General features: G+C 44.7%; 2 protein-coding genes across 4 annotated transcripts; one reads left to right on the top strand and one right to left on the bottom strand.

The window, feature by feature from the left end:
* Positions 1-234: 234 nt before the first annotated feature.
* LOC144470986 (uncharacterized) lies at positions 235-7,701 on the top strand. Of its 3 annotated transcripts, none has more exons than XM_078182617.1 (5): positions 235-757; positions 3,233-3,577; positions 5,099-5,662; positions 6,215-6,536; positions 6,621-7,701. In XM_078182617.1, the coding sequence occupies exons 2-5, from the start codon at positions 3,371-3,373 to the stop codon at positions 6,743-6,745; spliced, it is 1,218 nt and encodes a 405-aa protein (XP_078038743.1). In that variant the 5' UTR covers positions 235-757; positions 3,233-3,370; the 3' UTR covers positions 6,746-7,701. The 3 variants fall into 3 exon arrangements, with proteins under 3 accessions (XP_078038743.1, XP_078038741.1, XP_078038742.1); XM_078182615.1 differs by having other exon boundaries at positions 6,212-6,536; XM_078182616.1 differs by lacking the exon at positions 235-757 and adding an exon at positions 779-2,776 and having other exon boundaries at positions 6,212-6,536.
* Positions 7,687-9,544, bottom strand: Crok (crooked). Its single transcript, XM_078182618.1, has 3 exons — positions 9,322-9,544; positions 8,808-8,969; positions 7,687-8,720 (listed from the first exon to the last, which is right to left on the bottom strand). Exons 1-3 carry the CDS (start codon positions 9,386-9,388, stop codon positions 8,491-8,493), a joined length of 459 nt encoding a protein of 152 aa, XP_078038744.1. The 5' UTR covers positions 9,389-9,544; the 3' UTR covers positions 7,687-8,490.
* Positions 9,545-11,816: the final 2,272 nt, after the last annotated feature.

Below are 11,816 nucleotides of genomic sequence, written 5' to 3'. Positions count from 1 at the left end.
AATGAAAACACTTAAATATTAAATTCATTATTAAATATCAAATATTAAATTATATATTAAATTGAATATTAAATATTAAATTAAATATGAAATACTAAATTAAATAATTGTAAGTGCCCGACTACAGAGCACCCTCGGTGCCCCATCGACGTTGCGCCCCCGGTGCGTCCACTCCTGGGTTACAGTTGTGTCGGCCTCTTATAAAGGGAACCCACGCGAGAGCGCGGGCCGCATACCACGGCAGCGCGTCGTTCGGAGCTGTAGGTGAGGATCTATCGCGTGATCTAGCGAAAATCCGGGCACACGCGGCTGTCTGACAGAATCGGTCCTCTTTTCATCTGCGCGCGCGACGATAACAGTGCTTGGGTGTTGGATCGCCGACGGTGACGATGCTGGTCATCACCTCTGAGAACGAGCCTGTGATATAAGTGTGTCGTCGGTGAAGGAAATCGTCGAGAAGCCTATCCGGCAGGTTCGCGTGTTTACGTTGTCGCGGGCTGTGGTCATGGAGACGGTCTGACGTTGTTGCTCGAGCACGAAGCCAAGCCAGAGCCAGAGCCAGCCAGCCAGCGAGCGTGTTCCGGAGTTATACGCCGAGATAGCCAAGAACCGGCTCCCTCAGTCGTCGCCTCGTCTCGCCTCGTCTCGGACCGGCGCGGAAGCCGACCGGGCCCTACGATCTACCGCGCAGCCGGTGTCCACCGAAAAACACGATCGACGACGCTGCTGCTGTTCGCAAACGAGGACCGATCGACAGGTGACAACGCCTCGCGGCCGGACGTTCCACGGTGAAAGTTAACCGAGATACTTCCTACGATTCTATTCCGGTCGCGCCATTATACCGCGATCATTCCCAGATCGGTCGCGGAACGGTCCCAGATCGATCCAAGATCATTCGCAGATTATACTTGGATTATTGGAAGATTGCTCCAAGATCGGTCTATGATTGTTCGCAGATTATTCGCAGATTATTCTCAGACTATTCGCAGAATATTCGCAGAATATTATCAGATTATTCTAAGGTCATCCTAAGATTATTCTCTAATTATTCGCAGATTACTCGTAGAATATTCTCAGATTATTCTCAGATTTTTCTCAGGCTATTCGCAGAATATTCTCAGATTTTTCTCAGAAAATTCTCAGACTATTCGCAGAATATTCTCAGATTTTTCTCAGAATATTCTCAGATTATTCTAAGGTCATTCTAAGACCATTCTCAGATCATTCTCAGATTATTCGCAGAATATTCTCAAATTATTCTCAGATCCTTCTCAGACCATTCTCAAATCATTCTAAGACAATTGTAACATCATTCTCAGATCCCTCTCAGACCCTTCTCACATCATTCTAAGACAATTCTAACATCATTCTAACATCACTCTAAAATTATTCGAGAACTATTCCAAAATTATTCCACCACTGTTCCACCATTATTGCAACCATATTCCGCGACCGTCCCGCGACCGCCGCGAGATCGTGGCTGCCATTGAACGTCCGGTCGGATCGCGCGGCGAGGTTTACGATCCCTTCGATGTTTACCGTTAACCGTCGACTACACACCGTTTCCCGAGCCGGCTTCCCATCGCTATCGCCGCCTCGTTCCGCGATTTCACTGACGAGACAGACGGCCGATTGTTCGCACGGGTTCTCTGACGGCGCGGTGCACGCGACAAGAGCCCATCTCTCCGTCCGTCCGTCCGTCCGTTCGTCCGCGTGCGCCCGTAAATTCCACGCCGCGAACGTGTGCACCCGGCGCGGTGCCGAACCGCACGCGATACGCGAAATTGCAACGACCGCGGTGCGCTTTTATTAATAGTGCAGCCTAGTTGCCGATCGTCTACGCGGCACCTTCGCGACGTGACAGATAAGCTCCGCGATATCCTGTCCGTGAATTTCGACGCGGAATTCTCATTTGTTTTCTGCGAAAGTGATTTTTCGCTCGATGATATAGAGGTGTCGACGATTTTTCTTTTAAATTAGTGCTAGTTGACTTTTGTTTATATTAACGCTAAGTGATTTATTTTTTATATCAGCGCTAGTTGACTTTTTTTTATGTCAGCGCTGGTCGATTTCTTTTTTATATTAACCATCATTGATTTTTTAAATCGCGATTAATCGAATTGATACGTTCACGAGTTACTTAGTGTCGCGATAGCGCTCGTTATCAGATCGTCTTATCAATTCTTCAGCGTTGAATATACAATTCTCAGTGTAAACATTGTGACAAAGATTACGCGTCGTTCACCAAAACTCAAACGATGCGAAACTCTTTCTCGCGTTCACGGAATTTCGGATAGAAAATCGTGATAGATTAATTGGTCTCTCGAGCGCGGATTTATGGATCGGAAATCGTGAATATCGTGCGTTCGTGATACGGAGGAGCGCGCGGAACGTCGGGGCCGTTAAAAGAGCCGTCGAAGAATTTCAGAATCCTTGTACCAGCCTACCGAGACTTTTTGCAAACGGAACACTTTCTAGTTAACTCTCGTTTCGTGCAATCAACGCTGGACGGTTTCTATTCTGCATGAAGAGTCTCGTTGTTGTGTATTTCAGCTTTCGATGTGTGTCAGAATTTACGAGAATGTTGCAGAGATTCGTTCGACTCGCGTGGTATAGCGTAGATATTTACCTGCTTGGTTAAATTGTCCGAAAATTTTTCATAGCTTGAGAAATGAAGATTTGGTAAAATCATGTTTAAATAAACGAAATAAATCAAATTGCTGTTGGAAGTCTGCGATGCTTGTGGAATATTTTAGTTTCACTTGAAATTAAATAAGTAAGTACTTTTACTGTGAAACGTCAACAAATTTTATATTTTGTATTATTATATTTTCATATTATCATATTTTGATGTTATAAAACTCTTATTTTATAAAATTCGTATAATATAAAAATGTTATACTAGATATAGTAAATATAATACTTGGTTAATCAAATATTACACTAAATACCAAAAACAAGCACTTTCAACTAAAAATAACAGACACGCCGTGAAATCTCCTAAAAAATAAAAGAGCACCATGAAATCTCCCAAAAACTAACCAATTATAAAACAAACGTCTCGTAGAAGACCTCAGCTACAACATCGCCTAAAAACAGCATTATATCCTGTCAACCAAACGATGCTAAACCTTCGCAAAGATCGACGTCTATTTCAAGCATCAGCGCGAAATCTGCCAAGTTTCGCGACGATCACGCCTGACGTAACCGATATTATTTTCTGTCCCATTAGCGATCGCGACGACGTATCATGGTATATCGTCGTTATCAGCGCGATCGTTCGTGATCGATAAACAGCGGGCGAGGCTCGCGGCTTGGTGACCCGAAAAAAAAAAAACCCGGAACGGAGAGAAAGGGATCGACGACGAGGATGGCGTTGGCGCGGATCAAGAACTTCATCGACACCGGCTTGAAGACGGTGTCGACGCCGTTGGACCGCGCCGTGACTCTGGAGCCGGAAGTCGGCATTAGGATCGTTCATTCGAGCAACGACAGGGCGCTGTACGTGACGGTGCTCGGCGCGCGACACTTGCCGCAGAATTTCGGGTTCACGCGCGTCAACAGCTACGTCGTCAAGGTATACATATACATATACGTGTAATACATTAGAACGTATACGTACATTACAAGAACGGTTGCCAGATAACAGGAGGAGCGGTGCGTAATATTTCGCGTCGTTATCTCCGCGGCATGGTTGCGCAACGTCGACGGTAGAATGATCGCGCGCGAACCGCCACTTTAGCCTCTATTGACCGGCGAATCTTCGTAGACAATGCACGGCGGAGGCGCGTGTGTGAACCACCGCCGAGACCTCTTATCGTTCGTCCGTCAGTCCGTACCCCCTCCCTCTCTCTCTCTCTCGTCACGATTAATTACGCCGATTAAAATTAGATTGAATTCGTTAGGGTCCGAATTATCTCTCTGGCATGGTGGTTAGCCGGAGGCGGAAGATAATTCGATGGAAATGAATGAACCACGGCGGCGGGGCTGCTGGGCCCCGATGCGAAACGATTCGTAGCTAAATAGATAGACGATCCTTTGTTGGCGATGATCCGACGGACACCTCCCGTACATTGGATAAGTAAGGGAGTGGATCCGTGAGTCATTCGTGGCTCGGCTGGACGCGACGCGCGAATCGACGGACGTGGGGGGGGGACACGCCCGAAATGAGTTAATAAGGAGGCCGCTTTGAGGGAGATGATCGCATCTCCGCCAAACTGAACACTGTTGATATTTTATGTACTCGCAGTTTGCAGAGTTGATACTTTATGTACTCGTAATCTGCATAGTTGATACTTTATGTTCTCGATTTGCTCGATTCAGATGCATCGAAATCGACGCGAAGAAGCGATCTGCAATTAATGTTTTTGCTTGCGCAAGAGTATTGCAAAACTCGCCGCGAATTCTTTCGAGACGAGATTACGTGCTGAACGTCGAACTGTTCGTGCGAGTGTTGAAAAACTAAACGAGTTATGCCGTGTTTAACGACAATTTGTTTCGTCAGCAGCGTTTGTTCGTGAAGGATCGAAAGAGTTAGAAGATTGAGAGATGGAGGAGAGTTAGATGATAGAGAGATAGAGAGATAGAAAAGAATTAGCAGATAGAGAATAGAGAGATAGAAAAGAGTTAGAAGATAGAGAGACAGAAAAGAGTTAGAAGATAGAAGATTCGAAGATAGATGTTATGAGATCGTCACATTTAAAATATGCTTTCCAAGCCACATTTACCTAAGGTTAAAAACGAGCGCCCCTATAGTAACCCCACTCAATTATATTACTAATTCCTATAGTAAATCATTGAAGTACATATACCACATCTTCAACAAAAATTCCACTGCAATCATAGAAAACTCCATTCGCAACGCGGCACATGTCAGTCACGTATTACCACATATTGCAGATACATAAATTACCACCTATTGCATATCGTACATGCATAATTTACACAGAACTCCGCGGAACGGAGAAAACAGGCTCGCGGAAAATCCAATCGTCGGGAGATTAAGAACACGAATCGCGGGGAACTAGGCTACCGGTAGCAGCTAAACGATCGCCGTGCGTCTTCCCAGGAAATGAAAGTGGCCGTTTCTCTCTTTAAGGTGAAGCTGATACCGGGCAAGGAGAAGTTCGAGACGACGTCGAAGAACGAGTCCTGGCCGCAGTGGAACGAGGAGTTCACGTTCCACCTTCGCAAAGAGACGAAGCTGAAGTTCGGCAAGACGAAGGTCACCGACGAGGAGATCAGCGGCTCCAGGCTGATCGTGGCGACGCTGTACGCGATACTCGAGGACAAGCCGTTGATAGCGACAGAGAAGAAAGAGGCGGATAAGGACAAAGGCGGGTCGCCGACGAAGGAGGCGCCGAAGAAAGGCGGCAAGAAGAAGGACGGCCAGGGAGGGTCCACGGAGAACCAGGAGCCGGCCAAGGAGAATCTGTTGTGCAAGTTGTTCGGCAAGAGTTCCGACAAATCCGCGGACGCCGCGGTCACCGAGAAGAAGATGTACGAGAAGAGGCGCACCGTCGGGGTGACCACCATAGCGTTGGACCCGAAGAACTTCGGGTCGAAGCCGGTGAAACCGAAGCACCCCAGCGACGTGTCGACCGGAGACATGTGGAGGCCGTTGCGGCACATCGGGAGCGGCATCTCCGGCGCGGAGGACAGGGTGAGTGAGCCTGTAACGAGGCGGATTTTATTGAGGAAGTCGCGGAGCACCGTACGAGTGGGCCTCACGGCCCCTTGTCGCTCCTCGATGGGAATCAGAAGCGATTTCTGCGTGATTGCTGGGGTCCGCTTAGTCTAACTAATTTGGGAGACGAGGGGCGAAGATAGCTCGGAACTGTTCGGTGAAGGATATCAAATATTTTCTTTGCGGAGAGAATAGTAAAATGAATTGAAATTATTCTGGTATATTTTTAATATATTTAATATTTTCAAACTACATGTAAACAGACGAAATAATTAGTTCCATTTGTCGTCCATATGGAGTAAAGACGTTTCGCTATAGGGCAATAAAAGACTGAGACGAAAAGAGGATACCGAAATTAAACGAATCAATTACGTTAGGGATCTTAAATATTTCGGAGAAAAGTAGTCACTTAATATGCAATTAAACTGCAGTCTAAATCCGCGATACTGTCTCTCAGTTTTACTTACTTAAAACAATTTCTACCATAAAAGAAAGACTAAATGTAGAATATACGTTGATTATAAGAAGGGTCACCTGGAGCTGTCGCTCTGCCAAGAGAAGGCGGACAAGAGGGAGGAGGGCAGCGAGAAACTGGTCCTGTCTCTGCACCGTCTGCGATGCTCCTTGCAGACGATGCACGAGCACGAGGCCATGAAGGGACAGATGTACATAAAGATGTCCCTGGTCGACAACGGCAGGGTCACACACTTCTGGAAGAGCGACCGGTTCGCGCCGTGCGTCTCGATAAAGTTCGACCCGGAAATGGCGCGGGTGATCGCCGACAACCCTTATCAGGGGGCGCTGAAGGACGTCAGCTTCGTGATAAAATACGTCTCGAAGAATAAAATGGGTGAGAGAACGGGGACTAATAAAGAATGAAACGGGGAACGGGCGCACAAAAAAAAAATGTATAAAAATTATCTAATCGTTCCAGGAAAGAAAACGACCGTCGGTCATTTCGTGATCGGACCGGACGTGGCAGGACCGTACGGCGAACAATGGAAACAGGCTCTGGCGAAACCGGGACAGCAGATAACCAAGTGGCAGGCGTTCGAATGAGTCCGATCGCGTGTGAAAATATCGTTTCTATAGGGTGCCATCGAACGGCGCCGTTCCAAAGAACGTTTCCACGGAAGACGGGGACCCCCCGACCAGCTCAGTTTCTTTTTCTCGCACGGAAATTCACTGTTCGAGGCGGATCGCACGTATCAATTAACTCGCACGTATCCCGTGTACATATTTATTATTTTCCTCTAAAATGCTAACGTAACCGTCCACGGTTCCTGGGCGAAACGGGGGGTGGACGACGTTGTTCCGCCAGGTTATGACGAGGTTATGTCTAAAATGCTAACGTAACCGTCCACGGTCCCTGGGCGAAACCGGGGGTGGGCGACGTTGTTCCGCCAGGAACGCGATATCACAGAAAACCGTCCAGTAAAGTATAATAAGAATGTCGGCGTGCAACGAGCCGGACGGAACTGTATTTCAAAGACTAAACTATACAGGTGAAACTCGTGCCAGAAAGTACCGTCGTACGAATTTTTACTTTTGTATTAACCGCGAGGAAGACTACTTACGAGGGATTGTTCGACGACGTTCGGCGAACGATTTTCCCGTTGTTCCGTTCCGGATTTATTGTAAGGCGAACGATAACGTTTTTTTTGTAAAGAATTATTTATACCGATGTAAGTACGTGTATAGGCATACTTTTTAAAACCGACTGTAATCGAACGATTACTTTTTCTAAGGTCCACGCGATTACACCAAAAAAAAAAAGGAACGAATATGTTATATTATTAACGCACGTAATTGTATAACAAAGATACGTATACATATTATATATATATATATATTATATACATACATATATTTTCTAAATCCGCTACACCCGTTGTTACATTGTAAGGATGATATCAACGTTTTTTTACACCTTGTTTTTCCATAGATCTTTATTTATCACTTTTATTGTACACATGTAAACAGAACACATAAAGGAATGGTGCGTTTCTGTATAATCAATGGTAATTCTTTATTTGTGCCGTTCGTTTGGCGACGCGACGCGACACTTTACGGGAAAGTACATACAAAAATATAAAAAGCGTCGTGATCTTTTATAGTTAAATGTAGTCTGGACGGACTTGTTATTACATGTAATACCGAGCAAGTACAGTGAACGCCGTTCGCTGTTCACCGTTTGTACTAAGCCATTCTAAAATGAAGAGTACGACACAAGCATACGTTTTTCATGTCGATAAAAAAAAACAAAAACAGACTTCTCGAAAAGGTATATATACCTTTGGTCCCAAGGTAGAAAAGTGATACACTGTATAGTCGTTTATAAAAGTCTCGTATAAATATTCTTTTGATTCGTCTATAAAAATGTCCCTAGCAAAGCGTAAAAAGGCACTTATGCGCGTCGATTAAAAATACACTCTAACGCGAGTTCGATTTCGACGCGTCACAGTGAAAAAGTGACATTGTATAATCGTTTAAAAAATCTCGTATAAATATCCTCTTAATTCGACTAAAAAAATTTCCCCGACGGGACATAAAAAGGCACTTTTACGTGATGATTTAGAAAAAAAAAAATAACTGAGACACGAATTTGATTTCGAGCGACAACCAGCGGCTCGCATGCGGTACTTGCAACCCCTGCCTCCGTATGGTTCAGATCCTATGAATTGTCGATTAAAAATACTCTCCTTAAGTAAGTACGAGCGGATCTCTATACTGTAAAGACGTTTGATCAAAATATAGACAGGTTGGGATTCTCAGATCTAGCGGTAAAACTTTGGTCGAGTTCGTTAAGTATAAACAAGTACGTATCGCATAGAGACTAAGGCAGCTATCAACGAGACGATTAGACTGCCCTGATTGTACGGAGCTGCGTTGCAGCCATCCTTGCTATTGCAAGTGCAATATTCCATGAATATGTTGTATGTCCCGGTTCTCATTAGACAAAATCTCTCGTCACCCTCAATGCCTGGCTCACCCATGTAAGCACAACTACGAAAGTACCTCCATACACCGTTAACTAAGAGAACAATTATAAAACCATCAGATACAAATATCAGCATCGTTGCACCTGCTAGAAGACTGATTAGTAAGTGCATTCACATACCTTTCTGGCGGATCTTACGACACATAGTTGGCCTGACTCCTGGCAAGTGCTCGAGATCAGGTTCTTGTTTGCAATTAGTGATCGGCACTGTCGTATTGTCAAAAGGATCCGCACATTTTGGATCTGAATCTGATCTACACACCCAGCACTTGATAGAGAAACCTGTAAGTATTACATAGCTGTATTAGATAATATTTAAATACAAATAGAAATTGAGAAGTACAAGGATTAAAAGTATCTCAGAAGAATAAGACACCATTTTGAACACTTGGTGAAACTATTAAGGAGAAATTTGTGACCAAATCTTGCAAGTGCAATGATTTGAAATTTAAAGATCTGTAATCTAATGGAAACGAGATTTTAGGAATCTGGAGTGATCCTGCTCGTTGTTACTTATTAATTTGTCAATGGAGTAGTTTGTTTAGAGGAGCATTTAAACCAGGAAGTACACCAAAACATTGTTTGCAGGTTATGATCTAAAGAGCGAAGGATCGATGCATTGATAGATAGTTACCTTGATGCACGCAGAAGAGGAGGAATAATACTGTCAGCAAGGCGCGAATACTATTCTCTCGGGCCATTTCAAACAGGCGGGTGATCACTTAATGAGAACTGAAAATAACTCTTGTAAAGGCACAAACGTTAATTACTCCAACTACCCACGCCTACGACTGACCACGCCACTAACCGGACCGCGACAGGGCCGGTTTCAACGGGGCGCCGACAAATTCCTGTCCAGCGAAGGTGCACTAATCTCGGGTGACATAAAAGAATAAAACACCCTGTATATATCCATTTAAAGAAAATGAGAAAACATCTATTCTACTTTATCAAGTAGTATTATCGTATTATTTTCAGCTGCTTGGATCAGTAATCAAATAAAAATAGAAAATGAAGTACAGTACTTTATCTTATATTTCTTTCATCATATTTTTATTAAACTTTATCTTGATATAGTATTTTATTACTATAGTATTGAGAACTGTACAAACTATAGTGTTCCAAATGAGAAATTGCATAGATTCGTTTTAAATCAATCGAATACCATTGGAGTCATTTAGTACCATTCTTCGCACGCTACTGAGCCGTTCGTTCACTCTCGCCAGCGATCGGTCCACGTGACCAAGGCGCCGAACGAAGACCGCGCCCGATCCGTGGCGCATTATTCGATGATTTGCGCTTCGAATTCGATAGTTGTGATTCAAGTTGCGAAAGAATGCACCGTGTAAAGAGAAACAGGATATCGGTCCTATCAAAATACAAACGATGCAGAATTTATCTACGCTCGACGTCACGAGACGGCTTTATCGTTCCGATAATCTGTGCCGCAACGCGACGAATTAAATATAGCCGTGATTATTCTTATCTGATACCGGGGAAACGTTGTAAAAATTCGATAAAGCGTTACACGAATTTTCAATTTTATATTTCCACATCGTGTTTCGTACATCGTCGAATTGCGCCGTTTTGAATCAGGAGAATACGATTTCGTTGTTTTACCATTTCTGGCGAATTAAGTACAATCATTTTGTACAACATTGCACCGTTTATTAGTGTTTTTATTAACATTTGTTAGCGCATTTATTAACTGCAGAAATTATTCTTATTAATTCGCAAAAAATTAGAAAGAAACGAATTAAAGATTTTTCTAGGAAAACTGTAATTAGATCGTGAATTTTGTAAACTTTTAATACAAACTGTTGTTTGCAATATTAAATAGTAAAACAGAATCTTGATGCATTGCTTTCAATCTACTATAATTAATAAATAAAAGACGAAGTTTGAAAATGACTAAGTGATTGTTACAAAAAACGTGGCAAACTTTTACTTCGCATAAAAATCGAATAATAATTCTATGAACTATACCATATCAAAGTTGCAATTATCTACAACTCAATCGTACTCAGATATTGCAAATTGGAGAAAAAATCGGTAGGATATTCATTCTCAATCTTCTCAAACAAATAACAAAACCAAAATTAGCGGTTCGTTTCGGTTTGAATCGTCGGATAGCCAAAGGGTAGCAAGGCGCCGCGTTGAAAAGTCCGATTAAAAATCGTTCACCGGCGTGAAAGAAAAAAGGATTAACAGAGCGACCAGCCGATAGAAGGTAGCCTTCGAACAGTTCTGGATCGTTTGGCGCGTTGAATCGGGTTGAAAGACGCGGTTGGTCCCGGGCGGGCCCGGGCATTGTGCCGATTTTTGCCTCGGTCTCGATGCCGTGGCCCCCACGGATCCCGTGGCCCGCAGCGGAATCGATTCGCTTTCGCGGGTGGTCCGTGACCGGAACGAGGCGTAGCCGGGTCCCGAGGAAACATTTGAATGCTATAAATAAATATAAATAAATTGATTTGCCGTGCATTAGCATAAGTAGCTGGGAGAGCCCTCGGCTCGCCGCGTCTTGCGGCTCGCGTCTCTTTCGCCGTCTGCCTCCCTCGTTCTCTCTCTCTCTCTCTCGCTCGCTCTTTCTCCGACTCTCTCGACCGCTCTCGCGAGACCAGACGTTGATTTATACCCTGATGTCCCTTAGGTTCCTGCGGCATCCGCCGTCCCTTTAACTTAAAAGGGCACGGAGCTACGATCGGGACGCGCGTCCGTCTCGTCTCTCGCGGGTTCGTACGCGTGGGAATTAATTCCGAAACCATGAGATTCTTCCTCCCCCCCCCCCCCCCCCTTTCCCTCCTCACCGCCCCCCACCCCTCGGAATGGCACTGTTTAAATGAACGCGGATAAGAACCTCTCTCTCTCTCTCTCTCTCTGTCTCGGCGTACGTGTCGAGACTTAACGCACTACTTACGCTCCGCGAGCATCCCGAATAAATCAACTCTTCTCGACTCCGCGTACCCGCTGATCGTTAAACAATTCGCCCGGAGTCCGAGCGATGGCCCACATGTCTCTATTCCGTCGTGTTACGGTTCCTAAATGCGACACGGCCGTATCGGCCCGCGACGCGCCCCGCTCCGTCTTCGTCACGACCGTAACAGTCACGTATAAATCAGCATCGCGACT

This window comes from Augochlora pura, chromosome 6 (genome assembly GCF_028453695.1).
Source record: "Augochlora pura isolate Apur16 chromosome 6, APUR_v2.2.1, whole genome shotgun sequence".
NCBI classification, from domain to species: Eukaryota; Metazoa; Arthropoda; class Insecta; order Hymenoptera; family Halictidae; genus Augochlora; species Augochlora pura.
The sequence above is the reverse complement of the archived record's forward strand: the minus strand, read 5'-3'. Positions and strand labels throughout refer to the sequence as shown.

Coding starts and splice junctions, on each gene's coding strand:
- LOC144470986 (XM_078182615.1), top strand. CDS start 3,371: ATGGCGTTGGCGCGGATCAAGAACTTCATCGACACCGGCTTGAAGACG. Junction 3,578..5,098: donor TCAACAGCTACGTCGTCAAG/GTATACATATAC, acceptor TCTCTCTTTAAG/GTGAAGCTGATACCGGGCAA. Junction 6,537..6,620: donor CGTCTCGAAGAATAAAATGG/GTGAGAGAACGG, acceptor TAATCGTTCCAG/GAAAGAAAACGACCGTCGGT.
- Crok (XM_078182618.1), bottom strand. CDS start 9,388: ATGGCCCGAGAGAATAGTATTCGCGCCTTGCTGACAGTATTATTCCTC. Junction 8,970..9,321: donor CCTCTTCTGCGTGCATCAAG/GTAACTATCTAT, acceptor TAATACTTACAG/GTTTCTCTATCAAGTGCTGG. Junction 8,721..8,807: donor TCGTAAGATCCGCCAGAAAG/GTATGTGAATGC, acceptor TTGTTCTCTTAG/TTAACGGTGTATGGAGGTAC.